General features: G+C 42.7%; 1 protein-coding gene across 1 annotated transcript in view; it reads right to left on the bottom strand.

Annotated features, from left to right (window-relative positions):
- PLCL1 (phospholipase C like 1 (inactive)) overlaps positions 1-11,574 on the bottom strand; it is a 400,507-nt gene extending 388,933 nt beyond the window's left edge. Inside the window, exon 1 of the mRNA XM_089671701.1 lies at positions 11,189-11,574. Coding sequence (XP_089527827.1) covers positions 11,189-11,536 — 348 coding nt within the window. The 5' untranslated portion in view covers positions 11,537-11,574. The remainder of the gene's footprint in view (positions 1-11,188) is intronic.
- Positions 11,575-18,837: the final 7,263 nt, after the last annotated feature.

Raw genomic sequence — 18,837 nt, 5'->3', positions numbered from 1 at the left:
GGATAAGCCAGACACTCCCCTTTCCTGAGTAGCAGCCAGTCAGTGCACATTACACTGCAAGGTCTCTCCTCTACCTGACAGTCCCCGGGGGCGGTGCTGGAGACAGGCAGGGAGGGGAGGAGGAGATAAACAACGCAATGTTAAAATTATTACACGTTTAAGTCACCGTAAAGCCTCTTTTGTTTTTAAAAGCCCCAGACATTCCTAAAATCGCCTCCGATTTAAATACGGTTTTGGTTAAAAAAAAAATTTCTTCTTTATCTGGACAAGCAGATTGTCACGTGGGACAAGTAGATTGGGGCACCGATTTAGTCCCTAGACAAGTAGCTTTTTCAAACATTTCCACACCCCTGTTGGGTGCCCCCACTAGGCAGGAGGACCAGGAGCACCGGCGGTGGACCCAAGAAGAGGAGGATCGGGGCTGCTCTGTGCAAAACCACTGCACAGAGCAGGTAAGTATAGACTTGCTTGTTTGTTTTTTTAATAGCCTTTAAGCTTATATGAGACTTTAGGGATATGATAAAATAAATGATACACTATTATAAGTACTTCTCAAGAAGGGTCATGCCAGCTTGTAATAACTGGAGGTAGTGCTGGTTTGGCTGATTCCTTCTACACATAGCAGAACAGAAGAGGGTTAATTGTAGCTCTGCTCACTCTCTGTTCAGCACTCACGCTATACGAACAGAGAGTATGCAAATAAATGTATGAAAATAATAATGGTAATCAGGGAAATAGTGGCTCGGATACAGCCATCAGCAGCTGTAATCTCCAGGGGTTCAAAGAAAGCAAAGGATCTGGAAGGAAGAGGGTGGTGGTGAGGCTGGGGGAGGAACGATGGAAGCAGAGAGGGGTTTGACACAGCGATACACCTCCACATAATCTGCTGTGACTTTCTATTTCTGGATCCAATAAAAACAACCTTGTAGCACTTTGCTGGAACTTGCCCAGTCATTTCAGATCTTGGTTAGATCTATTGGGCCCTGGGGTTTATGCCAGTGATACACTGAAAAGACACCTGTGTTAACCCCAAGTGTGCCAACTGTTCCCGTATAGAAAAGATCAGTGCAAACCTTAGTCCTATTACATACGGAGTAGAAAATCACAGAGATGTGTGATGGAGAAGCACAGCGCACAAATGGCAGTTATCCTCTAAAGCTCATGTTTCTCTTTATTACTGTGCGACAAATCCCGGGGCCCCACAAAAACCTGCAAATGTTCAACCGAAATACAGAGATTTAGAGTAGAAGGCTACATTTCATTTCATGACCACCGTGAACTAGAATACCACCTAATATCTAACAAATGACCAGTGCAGGGAGTTGGATCCACTTCAAGTTGTTCAGAAGCCTGCAATCAGTCACAGAAGAAAAAGAGCAATTCTTGGTTGTGCAACAGAGGACCACAGAACCCACCATGTAGCAACACCAACCCTTCTAAAACATAAAACAGTTTTTTCTTTGAGTTCTGCAAGGGTTGACAAGGCTTCCCCTCCTTTTAACAACTGGCAAAAACCCAAAGCCACAAGTGCAAATTCCTTCAGCCGTGCTCATTCTTTCGGAAGTGAATAGATCCTCGTCAGTCATCAATACTGGCCAGCGTTCTGAAAATTCTGTAAAACTGAAGAATCCTACCACATCCAATCACGTTTTACAGTTTCTTTTGACTTGTGCTCTTATATTTGCTTTATGGTGGCCATACATGGTTAGATTATTTTATACGATCAATGCGCTCTTTAATCAAAATGACTGAATCCGCAAACAGAATTGCTAGAATTCCCTTACAATCGATTTAGATCAGATTTGTTCGAAAGGAGTCAAGGGGCCTGGGTGGAAAATTATTGATTCTGTCTCATCAAAATCGCCAGCACTGACATTCTTTATTTATGAATATGATCATATTTTGATCAGTCAGAGTACAAGCTTGCATGGGGAAAACAGAAATACAGTCAACAACTTAGGATCATAAGCTACATACGGTAACTAGCATTTTAAGGAGGATAGGACAGCAATAGTAATCACTCAGTAAAAACTTCTTATAATAATACAATTCTTTACAGAAGAACTTTCATGATCATTTAAAAATAAAATAGTGCTTCATAAATTGGCCCATAAATTAATGTGCACATTTTCTTAATAATAATAATAATAATAAATTAAATGCATACATATTCTAAAATATTAATAGTTACATAGTTAGTCTGACTGAAAACAGACAAAAGTCCATCCAGTTCAACCATAAAAAAAAAAAAAAGTTATAATCCTATACCCACAGTTGATCCAGAGGAAGGCAAAAAAAAAACCCAGCAAAGCATGATCCAATTTGCTCCTGCAGGGGAAAAATTCCTTCCTGATCCCCCGAGAGGCAATTGGATATTCTCTGGATCAACTTTACCTATAAATGTTAGTATCCAGTTATATTCTGTGTATTAATAATAATGTCCACCACACTGCCCCGAACTACATCACTGACCTAATATCCAAGTACCACCCAGCAAGCACACTCCGCTCCTCACAAGACCTCCTTCTCTCTAGTTCCCTGGTCTCCTCCTCCCATGCCCGCCTCCAGGACTTCTCCAGAGTGTCACCCATCCTCTGGAACTCCCTGCCCCAACCCATCAGATTATCACCTACTCTCCTCTCCTTTAGGTGCACCCTGAAAACCCATTTGTTCAGGGAAGCCTACCCCACCCCCTGCTAACTTGCCGACCTCCTCCACTCTTCCTACCACTCCATCCCCCACAGCTATCTCCTCCTGTGCCACCATCCCCTCCCTCCTAGATTGTAAGCTCGAAAGAGCAGGGCCCTCGATCCCCTCATGTTTTACATTGTATTGGTATTGTTCTGTCACATGTTCTGTCCCCCTTTGTAATGTACAGCGCTGAGCGAACTATCGGCGCTTCATAAATACTGTATAATAATAATGTCAAATATGACCGTAATGACATATAAAGCACACAGTTCAATTACTGATTTACTAAGACTGGAGCACTCAGAATCTGGTGCAGCTGTGAGTGGTAGCCAATCAGCTTCTACAATTAATGTGGAAGTAAACCCTATTTTTTATGTTTTACCTACAGGTAGGAATTTAATAAGGCTTACCTGTAGGCACTGTAAATGTCTCCTAAATGTGCACCATTCAGGAGATATTTACTGTAGCAAAGCCAGTGATGTCAGCGACACATGTTCACTTCTTTCTCAGTGGCCGGTGTGCCATCCATTAAGAGAGCTATGCCGCGGCCGAAATTACTGCGTGTATGCGCAGGAGTGACATCATCGAGGCTCAGCCAAATGACCGCTGCCCAAACCTGGAAGGAAGACTGGGTCAAGACTAAAGCATCGGGGAGCTGTGGGGGCTTTGTTTTCAGGTACGTCTTTCATGATGTGCTAGTATGCGATGAACACTAGTACATTATGCTCTTAACTTACAAGAAGAAGTTGTTTTAGATTTATTTGTTTGCTGTTTACTACCACTTTAAGCTTTGATAATAAAATCTGGAAGCCGATTGGCTTCTATACAGAGCTCCACTAGTGTGATTGCTGCGTCCAGCTTAATGGATGCTGGTTTTCTACATGTACGTTCAATGCACTAACATCTGGTTTTCTCTCCTACTGAAGTGCACCATCGTTGCTAGTAACACATAAATACCTTCACGAATGTCTACCGCCCTCCTGGGAGCAGTGACACCCTTCCTAAAGCTGCTATTGATTAATTTAAATGCCGCCACATACCAGAAAATGATGCTAAGCTGATCTTATTGGGTTTAGTCCAAGTAGACCTGTCCGGATCTGCCTGTTACCAGTCCAGAAGCCCAAAACTTAAACGGTTTACTTTCCAGGCACAGAGGGCATATTTTGCACATTGCAGATTTCATTCTTCACATATTTCACTTCCGTATTACAGTAGTATACATTAACAATTTCAATACTATTGTAAACATTACAACTATATAGACACATAAGAGTTTGGTTTATGTTGACCTGAAAAGCAGAATATGTTTTAGGAGTTATCTAGCATATTTACTAAACTGATACTTCCAAAAAAAAAAATACATACTGATTAGTGTTCACACTAGTTCCATAAACATAAGAATAGAATTCATATCACACATTGGCTAAGCTCCCACTAACCCATTCTGTGAAAAGTAATCTGCAATGGATCGCTTTTCAGAGTTTGGCAAAGCAATCGCGATGAGATGCTCAAGGAGGTGATCCTGTCGTCCCCCAAATGCCTTTTTTCAATGGGCTAATGCACTGCAACCAAGAGCCAAGCCTTTTGTGGCACGGCCCCATTGTCTTGAATAGGCAAGTTTGACAGGTGGTGCCACATTCAATTTTCCTCTGTCACGGAATGTAAAGACCTACCACAGGCTTTATATGGGTGGTAAAACTGTGCCCCAAATGTCTGTTTTTACTGCCCCCAGCTGCCCATGTAAAAGAGGAAACATTGCAAAATAAACAAGCATTTTCTATGTAAAGCCTAATATTTTTTCTTATTAAAATAGAAATATATTATACTTACCTGCTCTGTGCACTGAAATAGCATAGAGCGGTCTTTACCTCCTCTTCTGGAATCCCCCCGCTCTTCCTTTCCTGTGGGTGCCCATAGCAAGCCATGTCCTATTGGGTCACCAATGCGGATGCACTCTTGAGCTGGGCTGTGTGCATCCATAGACAGGCAAAACGCACAGCACTGGATTGCTGACAGGCTCAGGTAAGTGACTGAAAGGGGGGGGGGGGGCAGTAATTGGGGATTTTTCTTTACCCTAAAAGAGAAGTATGGGATTTTTTTTCCTTTTTAAATTTATACTTACCTAGGGGGATGCATCAATCCAATGCTGCATCTGTCCCTTGCCAGCTCTAACAGCGAGAACTGAGTGATCAGACACTGCTGGTAACTCAGGTCTCCCTGCCACTCTGAGCAGAGAGCGGTGTCTGACAGTCACCACTCTCTGCTCTGCCCTCCCACCAGTGCTCATGGGAGTGCTGGGCTGTGGAGGGGAAGGGAGCGGCTGGCTCAGTCTCTCGGCGGATCGCTGAGAGGCTAAGCTAGGTGCTGGTCCAGATATCTGGGTGGATCCCGACTTTGAAGTCGGGATCTTTCTCTAGCCTGTACCGGCTGAATGACGGCAGCTGAAAACAGGTCACAAGAATGCAGAACGAACTGCAATCCTGTGATCCATAGAAGTACAACCAAACAAGCTTTAACGCGGGAATTGCATTAAGGTGAAAAAAAAAAACCCTCTAGACTTTAGAACCATTTTCATTTAGATGTCAAAACACCAGAAGAAAAGTCTGTGCGGGTGATTGTCATTTCAGGAAGACTCTGTAGCAGCAATCAGTCCCATTGATGGTGCTATGGGAGATCTATAGTAACATGAGCGGTTATATCGGGTTGTGTTGCTCTATTAATTTCTCCATGCTGTCTGCACTTAATAAAAAGCACCACTTAACCTACAGCACTACTGCTAGTCCCCTGACATTCCAGTGTGGATGGGGGGGGGGGGGTTGTCTGCTGTACAGTGACATGGAAGGGGTCCTTCTAATTTGTTAAATTAAATATCACACATCTGTGTGGATGCCAGTTATAAATAGTGCCATTAAGCACGGTCCTGTGAACAGGCATGCGGATTTTTCTCAGCCATCCTCAGCGTTGTGCCTGTTCTGTAATGAGTGTGTTAATGTGACAGTCGCAGTTCAATCACCATACGATAGTGACAAAACACTGGTGGCATATAGAGACATTCACAACTCTGACAACCAACAGACGGAGCATCGGAGAGCAACAAGCAACAGGCAGGGGCAGCAAGTTAATATTCCTGATGGACATGAAATAGCACTGGCCAGCTTTTCCAGTCTGTGAGTCCCATTGCCTATAACATATGACGAATCAACAAAATGCTGTCAAACACGGATAATCTTTTCATTCAATATAGATTTCATCTGATTGGCCCAGTGCTAACAGAGGATGCATAATGCAATGGATGTTCAGACAGACAAGTAAGGAGCAGAAAGAAGTTGCCTGAAGCCTCATAAAATCTACATGTGGCTCCCAAGCCACTGCCTTAGCACCAGTATTCTGATATAGATAACAATGTTTAGTAAAATGTGTGGAATACTTATATACAGTAACTTGTAATCAAGTCATGCAATAGTCTGCGCACCCATTATTGATGTGTAGCTGACATTCAGTGTTTTATGTTGTTCAGTGAAGTAAACCCTGACTGGGTGACATTTTGTCTGCTAATCAATGAGTATCAAAAACAGATGACATTTTTGTTTTTTTATAATAAATGCTGTTTTTGCCTTTTTTTCACATCTCAGTGCTGTTGATCTTCTGCAGCCATGTCTTATCTACATGCACACACCCCAGTGATGGCTACATGGCATATCTCACAGCAGGGGACCTGGTGGTGACAAGAGTGGACTATTCCTGTGTGATTTGTTTTGTAATGGCCTTTTGTTGTCTCCAATGGAAAAGTGTGTAAGAGGGTGACAACACAGGACCCCAAATGGAAGACAGGGTCACCACATTGTCACTCTAGAACAGGAAATGCCTGAACAAGGACCTTCATGGCGGGATCCCCAAGTATTAGATTAGGGCCCATTTAGATCTATGAATGCGTAGAGGTGCATTTTTTGTAGCATTAGGTGAGTGTGTTATCATGTGTCGATGTATGTTTACTTTGTGCATTAACATGATTTGATGCGCTTTTTAAATGCGGTTTTGAATTCAGAATTTGCTGTGGAGAAGGTTAACAGCCATTGACCAAGGCTTGTACCTGTTAAGGTAAAACGCATTTTAAGTGCTTTTGATGCTTTGCATGGACTACTATGGGCAACTAAACTGCAGAAAAAAAACAGATATGTATTTTTGAAAACGGAGTTCAGCTTTGAGATGGGAACCGACAATATCTTCAGGCCTTGTTATACCGAAGTGTACACCCATGTGAGGGCCGTGTTTCACCGGCAAGGGATGTACAGATGTTCCATGCATCCATCTGAGGTAGTCCCATTCACATCAGTTGCAATGTAGCGGCTGCACACCACTGCTTCCAATTTGACTTTCATGCAGGTAAGGGTGTGTGTGTCTCAACACAGACAGTATGAATTCAGGGACACACACCCGCACCCATACAGATGTCAAATTTGGAGTAGTGGTAGGGTCCGTGTAGTCGCTGTGTCCCAAATGACGTGAAGGGGATTGCCTGCACACATATGTCTGGTGTATGCCTATGTACGCCCCTGTAAACAAGGCTTTATTATCGCAACATGCAACCTATGTGTGCTATTGCATTAAAATTTGTGCCATCAAACGCATGTAAACGGGAACGAAATGAAAGCTTCAGATTTAAAACCACTTTTCAATTTACATTATCCTATTAAAGAGTCTATCAGAGTTTAATGATTGGGTTTACAGTGTGCGAATGGAAATAAAGTGAAGCCCTATATGATGATTATGTGGAATATCACCGCATCCCATTGTACAGAACATGTGCCAGTTACCAGTCAGTGGCCGGATGTGTTATAGTGAGCAGTGATAAGCGTGGGAAACCATTGCTGGTCCAAAAGTTACTATCAGTATAGTGGTGTTGCTCCATACATTGGTGTCACTACAGTGGTGTTAGAAACTGATGTTTATATAGTGGTGTTGGTTTATACAATGATGTCAGTATTGTGGTGTGGGTCCATATATTGGTGTTGGTATAGCGGTGCTGTCATAATGTCCATATAGTCGTGTCATACACTGGTGTCAGTATATGGGTGTAGGTCCAAGTATTGGTATCGGTGTAGTGGTACCATACATTGATGTCAGTCTAGTGGTACCATACATTGATGTCAGTCTAGTGGTACCATACATTGATGTCAGTCTAGTGGTGTCATACATTGATGTCAGTCTAGTGGTATCATACATTGATGTCAGTCTAGTGGTACCATACATTGATGTCAGTCTAGTGGTACCATACATTGATGTCAGTCTAGTGGTATCATACATTGATGTCAGTCTAGTGGTATCATACATTGATGTCAGTCTAGTGGTATCATACATTGATGTCAGTCTAGTGGTACTGGCCCATACTTTGGTGTGTCTGGTGGTGTCATGCATTGGAGTCAGTCCACATATTGTGTCAGTATAGTGGTGTTATCTGAGTACTGATGTCAGTGTAGTGGCAACATTCATTAATGTCTATATAGTCCATACATTGATGTCTATGTAGTTGTGTTGGTCCTTTTATTGGCGTCAGTCTAGTGATGTCATACATTGTCAGTGTAGTGGTGTAGATCTATACAATGATGATGTTGTACATAGGTGTCAGTCTAGTGGTGTAGGTCTATTTATTGGTGTCAGTATAGCGGTGTCATACAGTGCTCTATATAGTTGTGTAGGTCTGTGTATTGGTGTCAGTCTGTTGGTCCTTGTATTAGTGTAGGTGTATCCATATATTCTGTATACAGGGTGTTGGCCCTTGTCCTAGTGTCCTCTATTATTATTATTATACAGCATTTATATAGCGCCAAAAAGTTTGCTCAGCGCTATACAGAGTAGTGGGGGACAGTACCTGAGACAATACAGTAACAAAACAGTATACGAGGGGTTCGAGGGCCCTTCTCTTTCGAGCTTACAATCTAGGAATGTGGTGTTGCTGGTCCTTGTATTGGTGTCACGGTAGAGATGTCATACATTAGTGTCAGTCTAGTGGTGGCCTCCATGTGTTCAGTGTGGTGATGTTGGTCCTTGTATTGATGTCAGGGTGGCAGTGTCATACACTGGTGTCAGTCTAGTGGTGTCATACATTGATGTCAGTCTAGTGGTGTAGGTCTTTGTATCGGTGTCAGTCTAGGGGTGTTGGTCCATATATTGGTGTCATATATCATTGGTGTCAGTGTAGTGGTGTAGGTCTAAGTATAGATGTCAGGGTGGTGGTGTAGGTCCTTAATTTGGTCAGTCTAGTGGTGTAGGCCCTTGTATTGGTGTCCTCCATGTGTTCAGAGTGGTGGTGTAGGTCTTTGAATAGATGTCAAGGCAGTAATGTCATACATTGGTGTCAGTCTACTGGTGTAGGCCCTTGTATTGGTGTCCTCCATGTGTTCAGAGTGGTGGTGTAGGTCTCTGAATAGATGTCAAGGCAGCAATGTCATACATTGGTGTCAGTCTATTGGTGTAGGTCCTTGCACTGGTGTAGGTGTATGTATAGATGTTAGGGTGGTGGCGTATGTGTACGTACAGATGTCAGGGTGGTGGTGTCATACACTGAAGTCTATATAGCAGTGCAGGTCTTAGTGTCGCCCATGTGATCTCTGCACTCTCCCCCATTGTTGTAGTACAGATGTCTATAAACAATAGACAAGTCCGGAGAAGTGATGATACGGGATGCGACGATGGGCAGAAGAGGAAGGAGGAGCCCCATTGTAGTGTAGTTGGCGATCCCCCCTCCCCCATTGTAGTGTAGCTGGCGACCCCCCCCATTGTAGTGTAGCTGGCGACCCCCCCCCCCCATTGTAGTGTAGCTGGCGACCCCCCCCCCATTGTAGTGTAGCTGGCGACCCCCCCCCCCATTGTAGTGTAGCTGGCGACCCCCCCCCCATTGTAATGTAGCTGGCGACCCCCCCCCCATTGTAATGTAGCTGGCGACCCCCCCATTGTAATGTAGCTGGCGACCCCCCATCCCATTGTAGTGTAGCTGGCGACCCCCCCCCCCCAATGTAGTGTAGCTGGCGGTGCAACCATTGTACTGTACTTGGTGGTCCCCCCACTGTAGTGTAGTTGGCGATCCCCCCCATTGTAGTGTAGTTGGCGATCCCCCCCCATTGTAGTGTAGTTGGCGATCCCCCCCCATTGTAGTGTAGTTGGTGATCCCCCCTCATTGTAGTGTAGATGAGGATCCCCCTCCATTGTAGTGTAGTTGGCAATCCCCCTCCATTGTAGTGTAGTTGGCAATCCCCCTCCATTGTAGTGTAGTTGGCAATCCCCCCCCATTGTAGTGTAGATGAGGATCCCCCTCCATTGTAGTGTAGTTGGCGATCCCCCTCCATTGTAGTGTAGTTGGCGATCCCCCTCCATTGTAGTGTAGTTGGCGATCCCCCTCCATTGTAGTGTAGTTGGCGATCCCCCCATTGTAGTGTAGTTAAGGATCCCCCTCCATTGTAGTGTAGTTGGCGATCCCCCCATTGTAGTGTAGTTGGCGATCCCCCTCCATTGTAGTGTAGTTGGCGATCCCCCTCCATTGTAGTGTAGTTGGCGATCCCCCTCCATTGTAGTGTAGTTGGCGATCCCCCTCCATTGTAGTGTAGTTGGCGATCCCCCTCCATTGTAGTGTAGTTGGCGATCCCCCTCCATTGTAGTGTAGTTGGCGATCCCCCTCCATTGTAGTGTAGTTGGCGATCCCCCTCCATTGTAGTGTAGTTGGCGATCCCCCTCCATTGTAGTGTAGTTGGCGATCCCCCTCCATTGTAGTGTAGTTGGCGATCCCCCTCCATTGTAGTGTAGTTGGCGATCCCCCTCCATTGTAGTGTAGTTGGCGATCCCCCTCCATTGTAGTGTAGTTGGCGATCCCCCCATTGTAGTGTAGTTGGCGATCCCCCTCCATTGTAGTGTAGTTGGCGATCCCCCTCCATTGTAGTGTAGTTGGCGATCCCTCCATTGTAGTGTAGTTGGCGATCCCCCTCCATTGTAGTGTAGTTGGCGATCCCCCCATTGTAGTGTAGTTGGCGATCCCCCTCCATTGTAGTGTAGTTGGCGATCCCCCTCCATTGTAGTGTAGTTGGCGATCCCCCCATTGTAGTGTAGTTGAGGATCCCCCTCCATTGTAGTGTAGTTGGCGATCCCCCTCCATTGTAGTGTAGTTGGCGATCCCCCTCCATTGTAGTGTAGTTGGCGATCCCTCCATTGTAGTGTAGTTGGCGATCCCCCTCCATTGTAGTGTAGTTGGCGATCCCCCCATTGTAGTGTAGTTGGCGATCCCCCCATTGTAGTGTAGTTGGTGATCCCCCCATTGTAGTGTAGTTGGCGATCCCCCCATTGTAGTGTAGTTGGCGATCCCCCCCATTGTAGTGTAGTTGACGATCCCCCCATTGTAGTGTAGTTGGCGATCCCCCCCATTGTAGTGTAGTTGGTGGTCCAACCATTGTAGTGTAGTTGGTGGTCCAACCATTGTAGTGCCCTCTCCCTCCCTCCCCCCCTCACTAACCTTGATGATGCTGCTCCTCCGGGGTGCCGCCTTGGCAGCTTCCATAAGGCTGAGCTCGGTGAGCCCGCTCCTCCGTTCCCTGCCCCGGCCATGCTCCGGGTACAGTTCGCAGCCTCCGTCCAGCCCCTCTGCCATGGCACTCAGTGCCCCGTAACTTCCATTCCCGGAGGGCTCTAGCAGAGAAGGGGGGCAGAGAGCAGCTGGCGGCTCCAGGAAGAGCCGGGCAGTGTCGGAGGGCGCAGGGCGCTCAATAGAAGGGACTTCGGGGCGGCTGCATGCCGCGGACAGACATACACACACTGACAGACACTCCGCTGTGTGCAACTGGGAGCCCACCGAGCACCGCATGAGGGAGCCGGGCACAGCTGGGCGAGCCCGAGGACACTGCCTGACCCTGATTGGGTGACCTTCTCCAGAACTATGCGACCATTGGCTCTTCGGATCCAGAGTAGTAGTGGGCTTTGAGGATGCTCAGCGGCGATTGGAGCGCGACTGGCAATGGGCGGGCCAGTTGTGTGACAGTTCCATGTGCATGGGAGGGGGATGTTGTGGAGGGAGGCTCCTGTGTGGAGGGAGATGTGAATGACATTATGTGGACACAAAGCCGGACAGCCACCCTCTCCTCACCTGGGCTCAGCCGCCTCCTATATATACAGGGAGACCCCAGAACACAAAGTAGCTTTATAATCTATGTATAACTTTCTATGTATCGCTATAGACCGAGCCAGAACAAAGGGGCGAGTTATCCAGTGCGGGGCCAATCACCCATCACATATTCACCGGGAACATTCACCACATCAGTCTACAGCCATGAATACCTGTTCTTCATAGGGAGAAGTGCCTGCTGTCCTATTCACCCAGATTATACCCAGGAGGTGTCACTTTGTCCACCTTGGGGGCTCATTCACATCATGCATGCATGCCTGGGTGTGCAGGCGCTGCCGCTGCATTGCATTGTTAACCACTTGAGCTGGCTTTTGCGCGCCCTTGCAACGCTGTACACAAACAAAATTTAAATCATTTTATTGGGACATACTCAAAGGAATGATCGAATAAAATGCCCATAGACTTAACAGGGCAATGGAATCTCCATAGAGAATATTGGTGTCAGTGTATGGGTGTCATACATTGGTGTCAGTGTAGTGGTGTAGATCTATGTATAGATGTGAGGGTGGTGGTGAAGGTCCATGTTATAGTGTCAATCTAATGGTGTAGGTCCTTTTATTGGTGTCAGTGGGTTGTTGTCCTCCATGTGTTCAGTGTAGTGGTGTAGATTTATGTGTAGATGTCAGGGTGGTGGTGTAGGTCCATGTTATAGTGTCAGTCTAGTGGTGTAGGTCCTTTTATTGGTGTCAGTGGGTTGTTGTCCTCCATGTGTTCAGTGTAGTGGTGTAGATCTATGTATAGATGTGAGGGTGGTGAAGGTCCATGTTATAGTGTCAGTCTAGTGGTGTAGGTTCTTGTATTGGTGTCAGTGGGTGGTTGTCCTCCATGTGTTCAGTGTAGTGGTGTAGATCTATGTATAGATGTGAGGGTGGTGGTGAAGGTCCATGTTACAGTGTCAGTCTAGTGGTGTAGGTCCTTGTATTGGTGTCAGTGGGTTGTTGTCCTCCATGTGTTCAGTGTAGTGGTGTAGATCTATAGATGTCAGGGTGGTGGTGGTGTAGGTCCTTGTTATGGTGTCAGTCTAGTGATGTACCGTACGTCTTTGTATTGGTGTGGGTGGGCTGTTGACCTTCATGTGTTCAGTGTAGTGGTGTAGATCTAGGTATAGATGTCAGGCTGGTGGTGTAGGTCCTTGAATTGGTGTCAGTGGGTTGGTGTCCTCCATGTGTTCAGTGTGATGGTGTGGGTTTATGTATAAATGTCAGGGTGGTGGTGTCATACGTTCTTCATTGGGAGAAGTGCAAGTGCCTGCTGTCCTATTCACCCAGATTCTACGCAGGAGGTGTCATGTCGTCCGGCATGGGGGCTCATTCACATCTTTACATGCATGCCTGGGTGTGTAATGCATTGTTAACCACATGAGCTCCAAAAGGTTTTACCCCTTTCATGACCAGGACATCTTTTGCTATTCAGTACTGTGTTACTTTAACTGGCAATTGTGTGGCCATGCAACGCTGTACACAAACAAAATTTATATCATTGTTTGGGACATACTAAAAGAAATGACAAATGTGAAGGCCCATGGACTTTTACAGGGCAATGGAATGCCCATGGAGAATAATGGAAAACAAAATTTAAACTCATTTGCAGACAAATTTGAGAAACACTCTAGAAATAAAGCTGTGGAGATGTTTAAATCAGGGTTAGGTTATAAAAAAAATATCCCAAGCTTTGAACATCTTACGGAGCACTGTTCAATCCATCATCCGAAAATGGAAGGAGTATGGCACAACTGTATGCCTACCAAGACATGGCCGTCCACCTAAACTAAGTGACATGGCCATCCACTAAGTGAATGACAGAAGGGAATGACCATAGAAAATAATAGGAAGCAAAATATAAACTCATTTGAAGGGAAAATCGTAGGAACACAGCAATTTAACCTTTCCCACAGGTGGTCATGTAGAGAAGCGGGTAGAGAAGCAGATTGTAAAATTTGCATTATTTGGGATTGTAGCCATTTTCTATGTAATGACAGATGAATAACACAAAGGAATACCCATAGAGTATAATGGGAAGCAAAAAGTGACCTGGAGGCAAAACCATTGGACATACCAAAAAAACCCTTAGCAGACATACTCTCCAAATTCAGTGGTGATGTTGAAAATTGAGATTAAGCAGGATTATCATTATTTCTATGGAATGACAAAGGTGAATGAAAGATGGGAACGCCCAGTGAATATAATGGAAAGCAAAATATGAATGTAATTGCAGGCAAATCTGTGTTACGTAGCAAATTAACCTTCCCCCAAATTCAACATCAAGTACTGGAATCAGCATGCAGTGCGAGATTGTGCACTGAAATAAGTGTTCAGTGCAAGATTATACACTGAAATCAATGTGCAGTGTGAGATCAGACTTTGAAATCAGTGTGCAGTGCGAGATCAGGCACTGAAATCAGTGTGCAAAGCGACATTGTACACTGAAATCAGTGTGCAGTGCAAGATCATACACTGAAATCAGTGTGTAGTGTAAGATTAGACACTGGAATCAGTGTACAGTGCAAGACTATACACTGAAATCAGTTTGCCGTGCAAGATCAGACACTGAAATATGCAACTAGGAATATAGCTAAAATATTTGAAGAATATTATAATAAACTATATAATATTAATCCCCAAGGGTCAATAAAGGAAGAAGAAAGGAAAAAAAAGGCAGGCATACTTAGAAAAGGCGGGTTTGCCTAAATTAAAAGAACTAAAAACCCTCGAAAGAGAAATAACACAGGAAGAAATAGATATAGCATTGAAGGGTACTACAGTAGGGAAAAGCCCAGGACCTGGCAGATATACTGTAAGATATTATAAAAAATTAGAGCTATATATGAATGCTTTGGGAGGTGAGATGGAAATGAGGGAGGAATCTTTGAAAGCCCATGTTGTAATTATACATAAAGAAGGAAAAGATGATACTCAGTGTTCCAACTATAGACCGATATCCCTATTAAATATAGATACTAAATTATATGCAAAAGTTCTGGCTAACAGAATGAGGGATTTAATGTCGGAATGGATTCATATAGATCAAGTGGGTTTTGTCCCGGGGAGGGAAGGTAGAGGCAATGGATTAAGATCACTACTTCTTATGCAAAAAAGTAAGAAAGCCGACTAGCCTGGGGATGTGATGTTGTTCGGCTTTGGCGTTCTTGGATCCCTGCTCTTGGTTTGGTTATCTTTTTTCTTTTGTACTTCTCCTTCCTCCATCCCCCCCCCCCCCCATTTTTTCTGTTTGCTTTTGGTGTGGCAGTGGATAGCTGCCTTTAGTCTGAGTTATTATCAGTGTTATATTTATGTTTTGTTCTTTAAGTGCCATTGATAGCCCCTCTGTGGGCTTATCTTTTGCCCTGTTGGTGTTAGAGCACCAATTTCTCTAATTTTCTAATTCTTCTATGTGCAATTGATAGTCCCTGCATGGGCGTGATTTGTTGCTCCTGTGTTAATTGTTATAAATTAATAAAAAACATTAAAATACAAAAAAGTAAAAAAGAAAAAACTCCCATGTTGTTACTCTCTGTTGATGCGGAAAAAGCTTTCGATAGAGTAGATTGGGGATATATGTTGGATACATTGGAGGCTTTGGGGATGGGACCCAGAATGAGAGAATGGATAAGATAACTGTACAGTAAACCCTCGGCAGCAATAATTGTTAATGGGGAATTGTCAGAGTATTTTGTGATGCATAATGGGACAAGGCAAGGATGTCCACTTTCACCATTACTGTTTGCCCTGTCCTTGGAATCACTTTTGACTACTATAAGGAAAAATATAGATATAATGGGAGTAAGGATAGGAGAGACGGAGCATAAGGTGGCAGCTTATGCAGATGACTTGTTGTTCTATGTGGTCAATCCTTGGATAACATTGCCGAACTTAATGAAAACATTAAAAGAATATGGTGAGGTATGAAATGTAAAACTAAATCCAACGAAAACAGAAATCTTAAATGTAAACCTGCTGAACAAAGAGAAAGGAATTCTACAAGAAGAGTTCCCGTGTATATGGAAGGAAAGAGAACTAAAATATTTGGGAATAAATCTAACTGTATCACAAAAAAATTTATATAAAGCAAATTATATCCCATTATTGAATGAGATTAAGGGGGAATTGAGAAAAGCGGGTATAGGAATTCTATCTTGGATAGGACGAATAAACATGGTAATTGTTCCAAAAATCTTGTATAAATTTCATATGATACCAATAAAGCTCCCAGGAATATATTTTAAAACAATTAAAAATATATTAATAAGATACATCTGGAGGAATAAAAAAAACGAGGATAAGTTATGAAGTATTAAGTAAAGATAAAGAGAATGCAGGATTGGGGGTACCAGATATGAAGAGATTTTATAATTCTGTTATGGTGACACAAATTTTTGATTGGACACATAATGAACTTGGGAAAAGTTGGGTAAAAATAGAAAAAACACATTAAGTGAGACACAATTGAGTAGGATAGTTTAGATACCACCCCAATATCGAGGACTGGTAAATAGTACAAGTTCGTATACAAGAAATGTATTAAAAATATGGGATGCAGTACATACACAAATGGATTGGAAATTTAATTCCATGTTAATGCCAATAGTGTCCACAAAGTTTTTTCAACCAGGGAATGAAAGCATAGCGGGAGGTGGTTAAAAAAGGAAGACGCACAAATAAGGGATATAGTGAAAGGGGAGGAATTATATACATTTACGGAATTGAAAAATAAGAGAGTTATCCACTAGATTTGATGAGTGGCGTTATTTTCAGTTAAAACATTTTGTTGGGAAGCTCCCCAAGCCTCTAAGAAGAAAGGATAAATGGAATCCATTTGAACACTTAATGAATACCCGGGGAGATGGGAAACATGGGACTTCCAGAGCATATAAAATTTTCACTAGATTATTAACGGATACAACTCCTCCATATATAGAGAAATGGGGAAAAGAATTGGGAGTGAAAATAGAAGAGGAAAAGCAAAAGAAAATATATAGAATCACACACGGGAATGTAAACATGAAGGATGTGGAAATGAATTACAAATTTTTGGCAAGGTGGTATATCACTCCTAATATAGCACATAGACAAAGTGTAGATAATTCACCTTTGTGGGGAAGGGGCACAATGTTACACATATGGTGGGAATATTTTAAAATAAAAGAGTATTGGGAGGAAATAATTCACGAGATTCAGAAGATAACTGAGATTAAAATTCCAAAAGATCCAGTGATATGTCTCTTCCATGGTACTATGTTTTCAGTAGAAAAATATAAAAACTGTGGCTTATTATATTATTTAAATGCAGCAAAAAGTTTAATACCTAAATTTTGGAGGGAACAAGAAGCACCAAAAATAAAAGATTGGTTGGGAAAAGTGAATCAGATATACAGAATGGAGGCACTTTACCATATAGACGAGGATAGAATGGAAATCTTCCGGAAGAGATGGGAAAAATGGGAGATGTATAGAGGATCAAAGTAAAATACAGTACCCTGAAATAGAAAAATGAGGAGAAACAAACAAACCAGAAAATAAGTCAAAAGTAGAATAATAGTGCATAAGATTCCCAGGTAAGAGGATAATAGAGTGCAAAACGGGGGGAGGGGGAACAGAGGGGAAAGGGAATGGGGAGGATGAGGTGGGGGGGGGGCGCGAAATTAGGGAAGGGGTATGGAAAATTTAGACTAGTGTATGTATATGTTAAAACATTATTTATTGGATATGTAAATATGTTTTCTCTTTTTTTAGTGAATGTAAAATTGAAAATGGTAAAATCAATAAATATATATATATATATATATATATATATATATATATATATATATATGTATATATAAAAAAGATCAGACACTGAAATCAGTGTGCGGTGTGAGATCATGCATTGAAATCAGTAAGCAGTGCGAGATCAGACACTGAAATCAGTGTGCAGTGTGAGATCATGCATTGAAATCAGTAGCGGTGCGAGATCAGACACTGAAATCAATGTGCAGTGCGAGATCATGCGCTGAAATCAGTATGCCGTGCAAGATCATACACTGGAATCAGTGTGCAGTGTCAAATCATACACTTGAATCAGTGTTCAGTGTGAGATCAGACACTGAAATCAGTGTGCAGTTAGGCTGTAACTAACAATTATTTTCATAACCGATTTGTTGGACAATTATAGTTTCAGTTAATTAGATAAAAACCTCAAAAACGTTTGGTGTATAATTTAGTTAATATGTAAGTTTAAAAAGACAATTTATTCTTGAATATCTATATGCAGTGGTAAATACAAATAACCAGCTATATGGTTAGGGAACAACCTATCCAATCCACTCTGAGAATAACAGACAGAAGAGATAGCTATATAGTGTTAGTTGTTATCTGCTACATATCATCAGACCCAGAGATAAAAAGTATTATTTAAAGAAAGAAACTATTTAAAAATGTTCTAAAACACTGTTTTGCAGATTTTCAGACAGGACTGTAATATAATATTATGCATGAGAGATTCCCTTGTCATAGGCAGGTAGCTTGATATAGGCTACCTGCACCTGCTCTCACTTATGCTGGCCATACATTAATTAATTTTTTGTTTGAAAATGTTCGTTATAAGAACATTTGTTCAGTTTTGTAATCGCTAGTGAGGTCAAATCAATGTTTGTATTCTACCACAATTCAAATGCGCAGAATAGAATACTAATAATCGTATGAAAATAATCAAATAGAAAAAAACGGAAATGATCAGAAGCAAAGAACAACCTGAAAGAAGGTAGCAATGTTACATCATGATATGCTTTGATGATTGTTTGTCTAATGCTTGAACTATATTACTCTGTGTGTAATGAATCTATATACTATATGAGGTTCAGTTTTTGAATTTAATTACGGAGATAAATTAACTTTTTGATGATATTCTAATTACAGAGATGCACCTATATATACAGGTGAAACTGGAAAAATTAGAACATCGTGCAAAAGTTCATTTATTTCAGTAATGCAACTTAAAAGGTGAAACTA

This window comes from Staurois parvus, unplaced genomic scaffold (assembly GCF_062004578.1).
Source record: "Staurois parvus isolate SC_StPar_1 unplaced genomic scaffold, SC_StPar_1.0 ptg000011l, whole genome shotgun sequence".
Classification (NCBI taxonomy): domain Eukaryota; kingdom Metazoa; phylum Chordata; class Amphibia; order Anura; family Ranidae; genus Staurois; species Staurois parvus.
Note: the sequence above shows the minus strand (reverse complement) of the source record. Positions and strands in the feature narration are given on the sequence as shown.